General features: G+C 47.6%; 8 protein-coding genes across 8 annotated transcripts; 4 read left to right on the top strand and 4 right to left on the bottom strand.

Annotated features, from left to right (window-relative positions):
- Nucleotides 1-441: 441 nt before the first annotated feature.
- Nucleotides 442-2,372, top strand: N7455_001914 (Zn(II)2Cys6 transcription factor; the record flags this gene model as incomplete). Its single annotated transcript, XM_040951197.2, has 4 exons — nucleotides 442-1,219; nucleotides 1,273-1,358; nucleotides 1,412-1,701; nucleotides 1,754-2,372. The coding sequence occupies 4 exons, from the start codon at nucleotides 442-444 to the stop codon at nucleotides 2,331-2,333; spliced, it is 1,734 nt and encodes a 577-aa protein (XP_040818173.2). The 3' UTR covers nucleotides 2,334-2,372.
- Nucleotides 2,373-2,454: 82 nt separating this feature from the next.
- On the bottom strand, nucleotides 2,455-2,902 carry N7455_001913 (cupin domain-containing protein; the record flags this gene model as incomplete). Its single annotated transcript, XM_040951244.2, has 2 exons — nucleotides 2,455-2,824; nucleotides 2,877-2,902. The coding sequence occupies 2 exons, from the start codon at nucleotides 2,900-2,902 to the stop codon at nucleotides 2,455-2,457; spliced, it is 396 nt and encodes a 131-aa protein (XP_040818290.2).
- Nucleotides 2,903-4,332: 1,430 nt separating this feature from the next.
- Nucleotides 4,333-5,022, top strand: N7455_001912 (HPP family protein; the record flags this gene model as incomplete). Its single annotated transcript, XM_040951018.2, has 2 exons — nucleotides 4,333-4,545; nucleotides 4,597-5,022. The coding sequence occupies 2 exons, from the start codon at nucleotides 4,333-4,335 to the stop codon at nucleotides 5,020-5,022; spliced, it is 639 nt and encodes a 212-aa protein (XP_040818568.2).
- A 2,144-nt stretch (nucleotides 5,023-7,166) lies between these two features.
- Nucleotides 7,167-8,665, top strand: N7455_001911 (FAD-binding oxidoreductase; the record flags this gene model as incomplete). Its single annotated transcript, XM_040951527.2, has 2 exons — nucleotides 7,167-7,428; nucleotides 7,497-8,665. 2 exons carry the CDS (start codon nucleotides 7,167-7,169, stop codon nucleotides 8,663-8,665), a joined length of 1,431 nt encoding a protein of 476 aa, XP_040818348.2.
- Nucleotides 8,666-9,173: 508 nt separating this feature from the next.
- On the bottom strand, nucleotides 9,174-11,004 carry N7455_001910 (uncharacterized protein; the record flags this gene model as incomplete). The annotated part of the gene is made up of 4 exons (XM_040951898.2): nucleotides 9,174-10,294; nucleotides 10,352-10,533; nucleotides 10,600-10,798; nucleotides 10,851-11,004. The coding sequence occupies 4 exons, from the start codon at nucleotides 11,002-11,004 to the stop codon at nucleotides 9,174-9,176; spliced, it is 1,656 nt and encodes a 551-aa protein (XP_040818467.2).
- A 1,172-nt stretch (nucleotides 11,005-12,176) lies between these two features.
- N7455_001909 (FAD-dependent oxidoreductase) lies at nucleotides 12,177-13,735 on the bottom strand (the record flags this gene model as incomplete). Its single annotated transcript, XM_065604187.1, has 3 exons — nucleotides 12,177-12,271; nucleotides 12,334-13,022; nucleotides 13,098-13,735. 3 exons carry the CDS (start codon nucleotides 13,733-13,735, stop codon nucleotides 12,177-12,179), a joined length of 1,422 nt encoding a protein of 473 aa, XP_065462678.1.
- A 769-nt stretch (nucleotides 13,736-14,504) lies between these two features.
- N7455_001908 (uncharacterized protein) lies at nucleotides 14,505-14,777 on the bottom strand (the record flags this gene model as incomplete). Its single annotated transcript, XM_040952034.2, has 1 exon — nucleotides 14,505-14,777. One exon carries the CDS (start codon nucleotides 14,775-14,777, stop codon nucleotides 14,505-14,507), a length of 273 nt encoding a protein of 90 aa, XP_040818604.2.
- A 1,208-nt stretch (nucleotides 14,778-15,985) lies between these two features.
- Nucleotides 15,986-16,555, top strand: N7455_001907 (uncharacterized protein; the record flags this gene model as incomplete). The annotated part of the gene is made up of 1 exon (XM_040951619.2): nucleotides 15,986-16,555. One exon carries the CDS (start codon nucleotides 15,986-15,988, stop codon nucleotides 16,553-16,555), a length of 570 nt encoding a protein of 189 aa, XP_040818434.2.
- Nucleotides 16,556-16,784: the final 229 nt, after the last annotated feature.

Genomic DNA, 16,784 nt, shown 5'->3' with positions numbered 1-16,784 from the left:
GCCAGCGAGGTATCAAACGCACCGATGTCACTTGTCTTTCGAGGTCGGTGTGGGTTGAAGACAGAATTTTAGCAAAGAACTTGGGAATCGAATTTATGTGTGCTCTCTGTCTCGGATTTTATCCCCACACGGCCATTATTAGGGACTGGATACATCATTGGGCCAAACACTATGGTGAGCTGCTAAATTGAGCTCCCATCTGCATCTGCCAGGCCAGTATCATTCTGTTTAAATTTATTTGGGGATGTTTATTCTCATAGACCGGTGCCCAGTGCCCAGATCCACACACTCCGGGCCCCGAAAGCCCTAGAAGTGGCCTCCCGAGGTCGGCCCCGGGGCTGTGGTAATGTATGACTAATCTGAGATAGACGCCCGGGAACAATCCACGGGACGTGACTCTTGTTCCTTCCTCACCACATTCTTGTCACATCCTCAAGAGCCATGTCAGATACCCCACCAGGCAGGACCAAACCCAAACCCGACAAGCGTGGAACACGGAATTCTCTTTCGTGCGCACAATGTCGCTATAAACACACTCGCTGCGACGGCCGTAAGCCCGTCTGCTCACGCTGCGCCACAAATACAGTACAATGTACTTATCCTGTATCACGGCGACGTGGAAATCCAAAATCGGCGAAGCCCACCCTGTCACCTGTCAGAGATGCCCATGAGAAGTCTATTGGCTCATCGGTGCAAACTTCCACTGTCGATTCTTCCTCTTCTGTCGCTACCAACGGGGAAATTGAATCATATTCAACCTCCTCCTCATTTCTGAGTTTGTATTACGAGTTCTTTCATGCGGCCCATCCTTGCACCTTGCCTTTTCATGTTTTGAAGACTCGTCTCAACGAGGCGAAAATCCAGCCTCTCCTTTGCGTGATGTGTTATATCGGATCTATTTTCGATATTTCCTGTCCATCGCAATTATTAGAATCATGCGCCCAACGTGCCAAAGACTCAGTGGTCGAAATTAAGTCATCAATCCGGCCTCTTACACCATTTGACGTTCAAGCTCTCCTACTTTACTCTATCGCCGTCTACTGGTGCAATGAACCGGAGAGTGGCGTTGAGCTCCTTGACGAAGCAATTCGCATGGCGGTAGCCCTTGGAATGAACAAAAAGGAATTTGCTCAAAACTACGCAGAAGGCGACTCTGTACTAGAAGAAAGTTGGCGCCGCACTTGGTGGGTGATTTATATCACCGATGCCCACATTGCCGGTATGCCCACTAAACTGATTATTGTCCCCATGTTGCATCTCTGATAATCACAGGATCTACCCATACGTACCCGTTCCGAACAAGTGGTATTGAAATCACTACCGACCTTCCTTGTGAAGAAGAACAGTATGAAAAAGGGGTAAAGCCATTCCTGTATTTCTTTTAAAAGAGTCGAGTTGACCTTCTGACTAGGCCATCCCATCGCCATGCTCCCTAGAAGATTATGATAACAGGGAATTCCTCGGCGAAGATGAAACTGATTTTTCCTCCTATGCGGAGCTTATTGGCTTGACCCATGGAATTGATCGGGCTTTATCCCCAGGCAATAGTGCAGATGATCGAATATACACCACACTGGCTGCTAGCGCTGATACTAGTGTTCGAGCGTGGTGCTCTCTTCTTTCTCCGGAAAAGAGGCAATTAATACGTCCCGATGGATCATTTGATGAGGTGATGTTCAAAGCATTCTTCATTATGCACACGTGAGATCTGCAACTTCCTTGGCTATTGCTTATGTATCTAACCCAAGTCTAGATACACCGTTGAAATTCATCGGCCGCTGTCAGCGTTGACTCACAGCGCAATCGAATCCGTGTCGCGCTGTGCTCCATTGGCCCCGTCAGAAAAGCTGAAATGCAACAACGCGAAGGAACGTGACCTGCATACTTTCAAATGCACACAGGCTATCAATAGCATTGATGAGCTATTGACTCTGCCAACTGATATGAAGAACCATTCTCCCTTCATCATTTGCATGATTGCCAACGTGACCATTGCACATCTGTCGGCTTGCAGGTTTATCTTTTCTGGGGACCGACGAGCTAAGAGCCGGGAGAAGATTCGGTTGACGATGGGTACTCTGAAGCGTCTAAGTGAGCATTGGACGCTGGGCAAACGGACCTATCGTGAGATTGGAATTATCGCCCGAGAATTGTTATCCCTCGCAAAGGATCCTCCCGCTAGTTTGGCCGCCATTGACCTGCCCCTTCCGGATCCAATTTCACCTGACTTTGCGGCATTGGACATGTTGTCCGACGGCAACTTTGATTTCTGTGCCTTTTTTGATGCGGATCCTCCCAGTCTAACTGAACCCGGTTCTTTTATTTTACAATAGATTCATCTCATGGGGGCTTACCCTTTAATGATAACATCCCTACAGATTTTGAGTTGCTGATTATGTGGTCAAATACGTGCTTTGACAGTGTGCTATTAATTGCTTCAATCCTCCGCTATTCTCATTTCAGGTACTCCTCATCAATCTGGATCAGAGCCCCCATTCCATCCCTCTCAAATGCTTCAGTGTCCGTGATCAGGGTAGCAATGAGCGTCGCCGGCTCGGTCTTGCTCGCATTATCGCTGATGCGATGATGACACCCGGGTGCTTCAAACCAGGTTCCGCCCTCCTCGATCGTTCTCATGGGATCATCGTTCATTTTATTGAGGACTGTCCCTTTGAGGACATAGACGCCAACGTTCGCGCCACCGTGACGATGCGGGGGAGTTGATCCGTTGGGTGGGAATTCGACGCGCAGGGCGATCATTGTCTTGTTCGGGATGCCGACCAGCTTGTACGAATAGGCAATCTCTAAGGAGGGCATCGGGCGGCTGTGTCTTTAATTAATTTCTAACCGGCAAGCTGGCTCAATGCTTTACCTACCTGGGATCGTAGGTTGGTTCCTGCATGTTGGAATTCGGCTTGTTCTGAACGGAATCTTCGGAACTCGGATTTGTCTGACTGTGGTGATGAGGACACAGGAAATTCCTTCGAGTTTATATAGGAGACCGTCGGATGGCAGGTAGTACGCAGTAGTACAAAGTTTCACCTCAGCTCACATGGAACAATTAATTCCGTGTAGCCTACAGGATGCCCGACGTCATTGTGGGGGATCAATACACTTGTCCGACCACGGGCTATACATAGGCTATCCGTTGATAGCCTATCAAAATAGGGACAAAGTACACGCCTTGGTTCCAATACGAAAATTCGTTGGGATTTTCATGACATATATCGCTTTGGCTAATTATTCTCGGCGACTTGTTCTCTCGGTCTCGAATTGTGTCGTGGGATAGCCTAAGTGATTCATTCCAAACCGGCTATCTGGTGGTATCCCACCAATTGGTTACACGGTCTGGATAATAAACATTAATTCGAGCCAACACCTATTTTTTACGGCCAAATTGAAATCTTTCTGACAAATATTAAGTCTTGTTATCAAGCCTTGTGATAATTCAAGGGCCGAAAAAAATGTGAACTTTTCTTATTTGCTTACCAGGCCCTCGGTGGGCATTCCCACAAGACACTTAAGGTAAGCGTTAGATGAAGGAAAAAAAGAAACACAATCACTAAAGATCCAAGTTTCTCTACGCATAAAAATCACGCCAACTCGACAGAACTAATCTCCGTCATCGGCATATCGAAACGTACCGGGGCCTTTCCGGCACGCACGGTAGCTGGGCTACTGGCCCTAACCCGTCCATACTAAACAGAATTCGCAGAACATCCACAGTTGTCTCCTAGTCAATGCGCACATCGGGGATATATTGATCAGGCTTCAGTAAAGCTGACGGGAAATGTGGAGTTCCTTGTTAATGTTGTAAGAGAGGCGTGTATCGTGGACAGTGAGCTAGATTTTATAGATGTTGAGGGGAAAGCATGAACGCCTTTTATCATGCTTCAAGTGAACAAGACAAAATACACACGGAGGCTCTTATAAAGACATATATAAAAATTGAACATGCACACGATGGCATGTTTCATTACATCCCGTAGGACATGTATAAGCCACGGCTTTCCACATACCTCCTTTGGAGCGATGATATAGATTAGCAACGTCGATTACTGCGTGCCAAGGCGCTAAAATGTCTGCTGGTGTCCGCGGAAAACTCCTAGGGCTAGGAATTTGACTAGGTGACCGGGATTTGGAAACCAAAAAAAAAAGTCTCTACCAAATCCCGTGTGAATACAAGTGAAGTGATAGAATTGGAGATCAATAATATGGCCCGACGGCTAGCTCCGATTGTTCCTTCTTTTCTATTGGGATCTTTTCCAATTTACATTTGATATTACTCCCAAACTCTGATTCTTTATTAATCTCGTTCCCCAACGGCTAATAATGATCTCCGAGAAAGACTTCTTGGCTCGCCTGCCCCGGACCATCAGCCACTGGCTTGGCTATCGTGAGAATACACCAAAGCCTCCCGCCAAATATCTCGTCCACTTCTGGTCATTCATAGCCGCATTCTGTGGTCTATGTGTGGTACAGGCCATATTCAACTACTCTTCCTACTTCATTGAACGTGGCGCGCCCGGTCTCGTTGCTTCTTATGTGTGTCTCCCCTTTTCTGCGCGTCCTTCTCAAATACTCATCCACAAGTAGGGAGCATCAGCAGTTCTCGTATATGGTTCGATTGAAGCCCCTCTAGCACAGCCACGCGCACTGATCGGAGGTCATTTTTTGAGCGCTCTGGTCGGCATCTGCATCACGAAACTCTTCAGCTTAATGCCAAACGAAGAAAGGTTCAACTCTTTGCGCTGGCTCGCCGCTTCCCTTTCATCCGCGGTTGCCATTGTTGTTATGCAGATCACCGAGACAACTCACCCTCCAGCTGGCGCCACGGCTCTCCTTCCAGCAGTGGATGAAGCTGTGTGGGCACTATCTTGGTACTACCTGCCAGTTGTCTTACTCTCGTCGACCATGATCCTGGTTGTAGCTCTGGTCCTTAATAACATCCAACGCCGTTATCCCGTCTTCTGGATCAGTCCGCCCGCTGCGAAGCCTGTTCTTCCACAGGCTAGCAAATAGAACTATGCACTTTCATTGCAAGACGGCTACATAATTGTCGCGGGTTTTGCGTGAAATTGCATTGTGATGCGCGCTTTGTGAAAAATAACAGGAAGTTGAGCGGGTATAGACTTGCTGTGTCTCTTGGGATTGCAAGTGCAGTATGACCCCCTCGACTATCTTGGAATCACCATGCCCTAGTAAAAAAAAAAAACAGTTGTATTCAACATATTATTTAGAAAATTAATAGTTCAAAATGTAATTAACATACATTATTTAACCAATTCTTTGAAAACAAACAAGGAACCGTTACTTCGTACTCCGTTGGTTTCCCGTCGGCCTGGACTCTCCACAAGATCGTCATTGGGCCTCGCCCCGAGCCGCATAGCCGTGGGGCACGGGTCGCCAAGACGACCTTAGGCAGCCATCCATCGATCTACAAGGTTGGACGCTTTGAACTCAATTCAGATCTGAGATCCGTACAACATTGGGATACAGCCCTTACCTAGGTACATATGTAGGTTACAAAGGTTCAGCCTCGAGGGTTTTATACCCAAATAATGCGACTTGCATTTCTTTCCAACGGCCGAGGCAATTTCAACGTTCTAAATTTCATGTTCACATGTCCACATGTCCATATGTTCGCGGTTTATGGTCTTGGCTAAGAGTCACGGCAATTCTGCTAAGGTTGCAGGGCGCATGTTGTACATCCTCCAACATCCATGCTCCAGCAAATCCTGTGATGGCATGCGGTAGCCCTTCGTCGGATTACCGACGATAGACTAAAGACTTTCATATAATTGGCTGTTATTGCAGGAGAAATTTCCTATTAACCCCTATTTCAGATTTGAAGGAATAGTATGAAAAGTTTTATTCCATAACTGTTAATGAATTGACTGGGTTTCATTTCATGCATTTGGGGTTAAGATATGAGCTCGAATTGCTTTTTATAAATCTAGTATACACGTTCACACAAATGCTGGTGACTAATGAGTTTATGTCACCAGGTGGATCGTGGAGCACAGTTCTAGCTGTATAATCGTGTTAGTCCCACTAGCTCCTTCCTACCTACACAGCTAGGCCGAGCATTCTCCGAAATGATGCTACCTGAATTCCTTCGGAATTGACCCCGCTTATCAAGCTAATGTACTCCGTACGTAGCATACAATGCTTTTTTTTTTACTATCTACATACATGAAAAAAGCCCATGGAGGAATTCATGGACTGTATGTCTTTTGTTTACTACTAAGAAGGGGGGGGGGGGGAGAGGAAATATCATGATCTATTCAATCTAGCAAATCTGGGGTATTTATACACTACAAAAGCCATCTCAAAAGACTCATCCTGCACACGAGCAAGCAACTATGGGGTAATCCAGCACTATATATATCCTGCAATTGTATGATAGTTCACAATACGCCTCCGGAGTATAACTTGTCAGAATGTCCGTTGACCCCGGGGAAATTCTAAGTTTTGTTATTTGAGCTGGATAGTTATATATCACTGATTGATACCATGCATTTTTATGCTGCATATTTCAGTCTGAATTTTCTTTCAATGCATATCAGATTTCAGGCCATGCTTGATGGATTTCAACCTTGTGCTCATCTTTTCCAACCTTGGTTGAGGCCTCGGGAGTCGGGGGCACCCGTAGCCCCCTGGATTTACATAATCATCAACATTCCGCGGGGCCTACACCGCCTGGGCAGTTAAGCATCACACAGTAAATATATGAGCGGTGGGAAATCCTGACAGAGTACAGAGCAGGTGAAACGAGCAAGTTCCGAGGCTATTATTCGCATGGGCTTACAAAATCTGTTCAAAGGCGGCTTACAAGTCAAATCGTGCATACTCCCCCAGTAGGAATTCTTAGGTTCTGTTAATGTGCTTCTGCCAAGGCTGAGCTGATTCCAATTACGCTCTAGGATGCATCTACTTATTACTAGCGCAAGCTAATCAGCACGATCTACACAGATCTTACTCTGTACGGGGGGCACCTGACAAATATGTAGTGCAGACTCCAGGGCTGGTACAAAAATGTGGCTGAAGGGGTGACCCATTCTGGCTGACAACATAAAAGGGGCTTTCAGCCCATTTGTGGGTGGCATCGTCTCTTTTTTTCTCGACCTCTCACGTACCACGTCTGTTGCTCGGCCATTTTTATTATGGGCAATACCACCAGCATTACCGCTGGACGTGACTGTCTCACATCCGCCGTCGGGGGTGTTGCTGCTCATGTCGCGTTCCAAGATGCACTTCTTTACCAGACTACCGCAGTCGATCCGTATAACTTGAATATTCCGGTCACCCCAGCGGCAGTCACATACCCTCAATCAGCGGACGAAGTGGCTGCAGTAGTTAAATGTGCCTCCGACTATAACTACAAGGTGCAGGCTCGCAGTGGAGGTCATAGTTTTGGCAACTTTGGTATGACTGATGATGATGGCAGTTCTGCTGCCCAGCCATTTAGTCTGCTAATTTGTACATTATTCTAGGTCTTGGAGGACAAAACGGTGCCATCGTGGTCGATATGAAGCACTTCTCGCAATTCTCCATGGACGAGTCAACATTTGTCGCCACTATCGGTCCTGGAACAACTTTAGGTAACCTCGACACCGAGATTTACAACGCTGGCAAGAGAGCAATGTCACACGGTATTTGTCCTTCCATTCGGACAGGTGGACATCTAACGGTGGGCGGGTTGGGTCCAACAGCGCGCCAGTGGGGTCTGGCGCTTGACCATGTGGAGGAAGTCGAAGTGGTTTTGGCAAACTCGAGTATTGTGCGCGCATCAGACACTCAGAACCAGGATGTTTTGTTTGCCATCAAAGGTGCTGCTGCTAGCTTCGGGATTGTTACGGAGTTCAAAGTGCGCACGGAGGAGGCACCTGGCCTGGCCGTTCAATATTCGTTCACGTTCAATCTGGGAACTCCTGCCGAGAAGGCGAAGCTTGTCAAAGATTGGCAGGCATATATAGCCCAGGAGAACCTCACGTGGAAGTTTTACTCTAACTTGATCATCTTTGACGGCCAGATCATCCTCGAAGGTATTTTCTTCGGCTCAAAAGAGGAGTACGACCAGCTCAACCTGGATAAGAAGTTCCCCACCAGCGAGCCTGGCACTGTGCTAGTTCTGACCGATTGGCTGGGGATGATCGGGCATGGACTGGAAGATACCATTCTGAGACTAGTCGGAGACTCCCCGACCTGGTTTTACGCCAAGTCCCTCGGATTCACCCCCAGTACGCTGATTTCCGGCTCCGCTATCGACGGCTTGTTTGATTATATCCACAAAACCAATGCTGGCACCTTGGCTTGGTTTGTTACGCTCAGCCTGGAGGGTGGGGCTATCAACGCTGTGCCCAAAGATGCCACAGCCTATGGACACCGCGATGTCCTTTTCTGGGTTCAAATCTTTGTAGCCAACCCGCTTGGTCCGATCTCGCAGACCACGTATGATTTTACCGATGGTCTTTATGATATTCTGGCTCAGGCAGTGCCAGAAAGTGCGGGACACGCATACCTCGGATGTCCGGATCCTAAGATGCCCGATGCCCAGCGTGCGTACTGGCGTAGCAACCTTCCAAGATTGGAAGAGCTCAAGGGAGACTTAGATCCAAAGGACATCTTCCATAATCCGCAGGGGGTCCAGGTTGCCTCTTGAGAATCTTTGTATCTACACTCAGCTGCTGCTGTGTTTAATATTGATTGTAAATTACGGGATGTCTCTACCTTCAAAATACAGATGGATAGTGACTACTACCTCCCTGAGCGCCCTCATAAAGCGGCGGCACCTCGATTGCGAAAAGCGCAACCTCGGCCTAAAATCTAGTAGATAGTGGTATAGTTATATATTACGGGCGGCTAAGTAAGCCATCGGAACTGAACTCTCTCATTGGATAATATTGCCAACAGTGTTTAGTCATCCACCGTCATTTGCACGGCTATAGAGTCAACCTACCTACCATTTAATTGATAATTTACAAGTGTACAATAATAGTCGGCCGTTTATACGGCCTTCTGATATCTTTTTAGTAGTCTTTTTAGATGTTCTATTAGATACTATTTTTAGGTGTATACGAAGGCGGTAAAAAAGTCTTTTCTATATATAACCTTTGATACTTCATAATTGAACTGATTGTACACTGCATATATAAACGACATTCAATCTCTCAAAATATTGAACGGAGTAAACGCAAAGGGGCAGCTTTGAACCAAGCACCCCAAGTGGGATACTCAACTCTTGGTGGAAGGTCCACATCGAGAGCCGAGTCCCTCATAAAGCTGTGGATGTCGATCTTCTCAACTGGGATGAACCAGCCTCCACGGTCGAGATTGGGGTCTTTGTTCAACTTGGTGTAAACGAGCCAGATGATGAAAAGCAGTATCACAATCGGTGCAGCAATGTAGTTCATGAAAAATTCCTCTGCGTTTTTTGTAGCCACGGAGACATAAAATTCCGCGATCAGGCACAAGATGTTGAGACCCAGACCGATATAGCTTCCAATCACACCAAAGGGAGCGGCAAAGGTAAGCTCATTTACGGTGCGTCCGTTATGTTTCCAGGCGGAACGGAAGCGGATATGGGCAAGGCAAATACTTCCCCAGATGAAAAAGTCAGAAATACCAGACAAGGCAAGAAGCCAGTCGAAGATAGTGCTTCCAGACGGTGCCTCATTGATGAAGGCGAGCAAACCAAAAGCAATCTGCAAAATAATACAGTAAAGAGGCCGACCCGCTTTGTCAATATATGCCATGAATCTCGGTGCCATTCCTCGTGAGGCCAGGGCCTGGATAGTGCGGCTCGAGCCGTATGTGGCGGAGTTGGCCACACTAATGACCGAAATAGTGATGATTGCATTCATGACAGAGGGCAGCCCAGAGATACCGGCATTCTGGATTGATACGACAAATGGAGAAGCCTTGGTGTTGGCGCCAGATGCTCCAAGAAGCCAGTCAGCGTTGGAAGGCACAATCAAACCAACAATAAAGGTTCCTAGGACATAGAAGACCATGATACGCCAGAAGACCTGCTTGGAAGCTTTGGGGATGGACTTGGCAGGGTTTGCCGCCTCCGCAGCAGCAAGACCGGCCATTTCTGTGCCACCGAATGCAAAGGCTGCTGTCACAAAGACCGAACAGAACCCCTTGAAGTCTGTGAATGGACCAGGGTCATGCCAGTAACGAGCTCCTATGTAACCTCCATTGGGAGCTCCACCGCAATCGATCACGATTCCAAGGATAATGAAGCCAATTACAGCGGTGACCTTGATCATTCCCAGCACAAATTCGACTATAGGCCGACGTTAGTATCAATTTATCGCAAAAGGAGATATCAATTCTGTATCACCTTCTCCGTAGCCTCGAACGCCAAAGAACTGGATCGCTGTCAGAACGACTAGAAACACTGCCACCCAAATGCCACTGTTCAAAGTTTCACTCCAGTACTGGATTGTTAAACTCGCAGCTGTGAGCTCGAAGGGAAGGATGATAAGCCATCCAATAGCGTAGTCCCAGCCGACCGCAAATCCCCTATCATGAGATGAATGGTCAGCTTTCGTTCATCATAAATCTAGCACATGAACACGGGAAACTCACCAGGATGGACTAATGAACCGGACGCAGTATGTGAAGAAGGCTCCATTCACGGGATATAGCACGGCCAATTCACCCAGAGCTTGAATTGTAAGAAGAAGCATTCCTCCAACGATCAAATAGCATAGTAACAAAGATCCAGGCCCGCCTGTGCGGAGAGCAGATCCCGTACTAACGAAAAGACCAGCTCCAATAGCACCACCTTGGTGAAATTAGTATCAGAAGCAAAAGAAGAACTATCAAAGGACGCATACCAAGAGCGATCATCTGCATATGACGGTTCTTCAGATTCCGCTTCAGCGGGTTGATTTCACCAACCACCACATCATCATGAGCTGAAGGGAGACTTTCAGCTGGCTCCACGGCCGTGGCTGCTTTCTTCTCGATATCTGAGTCCATTGCAGTCATGTTTTTGGATTCTACACCAACACACTAAGCATGAAAATTGATCGACGGCGAATGGTAATTTATATACCCCAGCCGAGATACACGGCTGACTTACATTTTGTCTGTGATAAGCAGGGCGTTGAGACGGATTTCTCAGTGGCTCGTGCCGTATTTGGGCGGCTTCTTTACATGCGATCAGACGGCAGGGTTAAGATAAGACTTTGTACTTCGAACTTTGATCTTGATATGGGCAATCGTGGCCAATCAGGATAAAAGCCCAGGGATATTGGTTGAGCTTAGCTGAGACGCTACTCTTGGCCACTGCAACACTTGATCTTCCCCCCTATTTTGTGGGTCCGATTCGCCATCTCAATGTTCCTTGCGTGAAATCCGCTCACATGTTCTAGGTCTCCGGACAGAACTAGCTGCACGCTAACGCCAAGGGCCCAGATAAGGACGCCTTGACTTTCAAACATCCAAAAGTGACAGAAGTGGGGTTTAGGTCCGTAATTCTCGGGTCCGTCCTGAAGTGTCGAAACTAATTTTCGTTTTTGGAGCATCTAGTGTTTATTGGGCGGATGGTATAGTGCATATTCCGTACTCCGTACACAAATCCGAGTCTAACGGATAATCGAAACGGGATTTAGATTGAAATCTACTAAGTTAGATGCGCATGTCGTGCTCCATCCTCAAAGCCACGAAGCGTATTCGAGGAATCCTTTCAATGCTGACGTGTCTGACTGAAACCCCCGAACGCAACATCACACTGGGCTGTGGCGAAAGGCTTGGTCTTATCATGGGCCAATATGCTTTCAACGAATGGAACAAATACATAAGGAATACCCGTTACATTGTCCGGGCGCCGGAGATTAGCGGTGCCTTCCTATCTCGAGAGGAAATAAACGCCGACAGCCTTTAGAACTTGAAAGACCCTATATGGATCGAACGTACTTGTGTCGGTGTTACGCCATGGGTGGCTGTAGTAAACAGCATCTCAAGCAGAAATTCTTATCGAAAGATAGCATTTCATGTGTTATCAAGTTAAATATTGTCAAAAGAAATGGAGTGTGAAAGATCTTGTCGAACGACCCCCTGGAATGGACGAGCCCCTGCCTAGCCTCCAACCAACATGCGGCAATGCCGTGTTGTTCTGCATATTACAGTGCAAGCCACAGAGACGACCGTGGTTGCCTTCAGTTATCACTGGCAATTATTCGCGCAACATCATCTGCAATGTTATATTCCGTCACTGTGCGAATCTGGTTGCTCATAAAACCAGGGAAGAGTCCTGTGACAGCTGTTAGTCAACACCGCTACTATAACCTCAGAAGTTACCAGGAAATCTCTCACCCATTATTTTCATCACACCATACATAAAATACTCCTTTAGTATGCCCATTTCACGCTTACTGTTCTGGGTCTTCTGTGCAGATTCCAAGATTGCATTCAAATGCGGCTGACGCAAGTTCACATATTGCGAAGCGGCTGCCTTGATCGCATTCTTTTGGGCCTTTGGTGATACCTCGTCTAGGTGTGCATTGCCCATATGAAGGTGATGGGCCAAAAGCAAAGCAAGGGCTTCAACATCCTCTAGCGCTTGAGAGGAGCCTTGGCCAGAGCTTGAAGGGAGCGCATGTGCTGCGTCTCCAACGAGAACGACACCATCTCGCTCCCACGTTGGAAGTGCAGGTAGAGTCCATGTTGGATACATGTTTTCAACATGAAGGGACTGAATCACTTTTTTCACAACAGGCTCCTTCCAATTCGCATGTCTCTCACGCAGCTGCCGAGTCACGTCGTCCATGTCGAGTGTTTTCCAATCAGGACATTCTTCGATCTCATAGGTTGACCACCAAGCAAGGGAGTCTCCTGGCTCAGAGACGTGATAAGGCGAGTCCCGGTTAGCAGCAGACATGGAGCTTTCCGAAAAGAAGTATCCGAAGAACCCATTTCCACCAAATACAAAATTCATGGACCCCGGTTCGACGATATCTTTTACATCTGCGGCAGGGATGAAACCCCCAACCCCGACGAGACCTCTGTGACACCATTAATCATGAGACCACACAAAACATGGTTCATGACGGGATCAAGAATTTCCAGTGTTCACTTACTCATAGTTCGGGGGATATGGATCCTCTTCGGCATCCGGGAAAAGTGCCCGCTTGGTAGTACCTCGGACGCCGTCCGCACCGATAACCAGATCCGCCTCCACTGGAGAGCTGTTATCGACAAAGTGAATCGAATTCCTTCCATCCGATCGGGCAACAACTTGGGATATTCTTTTGTGGATGATATGGTGGTCTGGAATTCGCCCCCGCAAAGCAGTCCAAAGCGAGTAGCGACTAGTCGCGAGCATGTAGGGGGATCTGTTGTTGTTATTATTGTTGTTGCTGTCGTCCGAAGAAGTACTCTTTATCGAAAAAAGGGGCCAGCCATTTTTATTTTTCATGTTGGAAATTGCTGTAACGTATCCCCCGCGCACAACGTCCTTCAGCAGCTCTTCATCAAGGCGTTTCAGTACGTTCAAGCCATTGGGTGCAACGCCTAGTCCGCCTCCAATGAGTAGCGTAGAGGAATGTGTGTGTTCCTCTGTTCTTTCATCAGCTGCGATACTCAGTTTTGTATTGTATGCCTCGTAGATAGTGATCTCATGGGATTCATCGGATTCGGTAGGCTGCGGGAGGTGCTTTCGCAGCTCCAGGTAACCTGCACATCCGGCGATCCCGGCGCCAATAATGACAATCTTCATTGAGATGTTCGAGAGAAGAGTGAAGGAAAGGGTTTGGGAAATACGAGGATGAAAAGTCGAAGCCAGAAACCCCACGTCTAAATACTTGGCACATTTTTAAGGTTGGTCAAATATGGGTCATCATAGAGTTAACCCAATTAAGCTAGGCTGTACCAAATTCACCAATCACCTGTAACATGCTATACAACAGGACCACGAGCTTTCATCAGCAGATTAGGCAACAGAGTGGGAGATATATCTTCTCACAGCTTAAGGTTGCAAGTGGACAAGTTTTGTCTACCTTCTCTCAGATCCCTGCCATCTTGTGATGGAATTAGGATGCGATCTGCGCGAACAATCTCTCATAGGCGGTGTCTACTATCGCGAGCGTCGACTCATAGGCATATTTACCTTGGGTGGGTAGGAGGGAATGTGTTTTGTTAGGTTGGGTGCCACTCGAGAAGTTATTATCCTGGTCTCTGGCTTATATATTGTTAGCACTGAAAGCTTGGGGGAAGATAATCATGATGTATTATCCTAACTACCGAAGGCTAATCTGTCAGCCGCCACGGTCACATCTGCCGACACCAAGAGATGCCGGCCGACCTCGGTCGGAGTTAGGTACATGCAAATTTGTTAACATAAGGGGATACGGGCCGCTAGTCATCCCGTACGGTATATTCGTAGAAAAGCCGCGGCCATGAGCCAAATGTAAAGAGTGTAAGAAATCCGCGCGTAAATCTCCCCCACAGTGGTCCGTAGGAGAGGTCATTGTTGTGGTTTGTGTTTGTCAGTGCTTGAAAAAGCTTGTAAAACGAGAGGGTGCAGGGGGCGTCTGAGTGATCGCATTATTTGTGGCTTCGGCTGAGTCGACCTGGTCGTCGACAACGGCGGTTTCAGTTGAACTGGCGCTTCCCGCTGTGGGCTTCGGGGCTTGGTCGGCTGTGCTATCAGGCTCGGCATATGTTTGGGGTGCGTCGTCAACGCGCTCGGTTTGCGTTTTATTGTTATTGTCGAGTAGTTCCTGCGGCAGACGGACTTTATCGAGCGAACCCCGTAACATATGCTTCACAGCACCGTCCTGCCGTGATTATAAACGAGCGTCCATTGCCGTAAGCTTATCCTGGTACTCGCAACGTGCATCTGTGGCATCAATGTACATGCGGATAATTTGCCGAGCTTCTGGTGTGTGTAGTTCCGCGTCGAACCGTTGCTATATCCACGCTAACTGTGAGAATATATATATATATATATATAATTTCGTGTGCTGAGGTAGTGGGTGCCTTCCAGGGCGCCAGATCGGCGTCTGCTGTAAGGTCAATGGTTTGCGAACGGGTTGGTTGGGCTCGCTTGCGTCGTGCCACCGGCGTTGGTTCTGCTAGAGGTGCAGATGCCTCGGAGGTTGAAGAGGACGGCGCCTTGTATAATATATATATAATGAAACTACCTGGTTACACAGCGTAGCCTGTTTAAGTAGTTAACGAGCAGGTATTCCCCATGGGCCATGGCCCGAATCTTCTTCCTGCAACCTCTCAACCAGCATCCTCATGCACTTCATGGTTCTGCTACAGCATTCAAAGATGGCATACGGATGTTTCTTTGTATGCTGACTACACAAGGTTCTATCCATCCATGACCTATTGATACTAGCTACTATATAGCTGGCGTTTCTCTCAGAGATCAGTGACCGGATTTTCACCTTCCTCTTACTTTCTGCTCTGTATAATTATATACGGTGACTACCTACTAACCCTTCTCTGCAACTTCTTGAATCCTTTTCCGATTTAGTGCTCGCGCGGTATAGAAGTATGCCCCACTACATGGGCTATATATGGATGAAATAGATGCATGGACCCTTGGAAGCGATACCTAGAAATCGGATTGTTTCTCAGAAGTATGGTGTCTTGAAAAGGAAGGCGCGACCCAAGTTGTAAAGAGGAAACCACAAACTTCAAAATATGATTATCTCCATATCCCTACACGCTTCCTCTGCCTCTCCTCCACCCTCTCCACCATCATCGTCATCATCGTCGGGTATGTTCTACATCCCCTTCCATTCCCATTTCGTCAGACCCAAATCAGTCTAAGTGATCTCCTGAAGACTCATTGACACAGGCACACTTCCAATTGTCATTTGAACATGACCCAGCCAATGTACTAATTGTGATATACCTTAGTAAATTCTCGCCATGCCTGCGGACGATTACAAAGATATTCGCCGAGACGGTTTTGTCTACCGGACTTGGCCGCTTCCAAGCAGAACCTGGTCCAATGGATCGAGTCGAAGGTGCTCGCCTTCGGAGCATGTTTTTACCCAAGTTGTCACGCGAAGGGCAAAAGGCAATTGGGGATAATTTGAGTTTCGTCCGCTGCCAGTTGAACCACTACGGGGTGCAGATTGAAGAGAAGGAATTCTCTGGCAATGGAACTGCATTGATGAAGAAAGTCCTCCAAGAGGGAAAGTGCGACCGGGTCCCTGGCCACATTCTGGAACTGCAACAGAAAATGCACGTGGAATGGCTAGGCCAACGTACCCCCGCGCAGCTCTCGACATTACCTGACTATGTTATCGCAAAGTACTTCTTGTCTTTTGGCCAACCTGACCCCACAAAAACCACCTTTATCGTTGGCATTCCCCTTGGGCGAGATATCGACGTGTACTCTGAGGAAATGACGAAGGCAGCGAGCAATATCGCGGGACTGTACCACAAGAAGGCCCTGGGACTGAAGACCCATACCCTCTTTATAGGTTGGGATGCCGCTGCTGTGGAAAAGGCCGCCAGTGGGCACGTTGTTCAAGAGAAGAGCCTCGACATTAATCACGGCCATACACCTGTCTAGATTTCAAGCGGGTGGGCCTGCCAGCCCTGCTCAGGTGGAGAGGTGCTTCCAGAGTCTTAGGCTTAGCCAAGCATACTCCGTACTTGATCGCAATCTACCTTGGTTTGTTATTTATCATACTCCATGACCTGTTGCCATTGCAATAGCCTTTAGTAGCCCATTTATTAGAGCTTACTCGGAAACATTCCCAGTTCATGATATCCTCCCAACGTCCATGGCAAAAGACTTC

Source organism: Penicillium solitum (assembly GCF_028829755.1).
Source record: "Penicillium solitum strain IBT 25940 chromosome Unknown utg000001l_segment0_segment0, whole genome shotgun sequence".
Lineage (NCBI taxonomy): Eukaryota > Fungi > Ascomycota > Eurotiomycetes > Eurotiales > Aspergillaceae > Penicillium > Penicillium solitum.
Note: the sequence above shows the minus strand (reverse complement) of the source record. Positions and strands in the feature narration are given on the sequence as shown.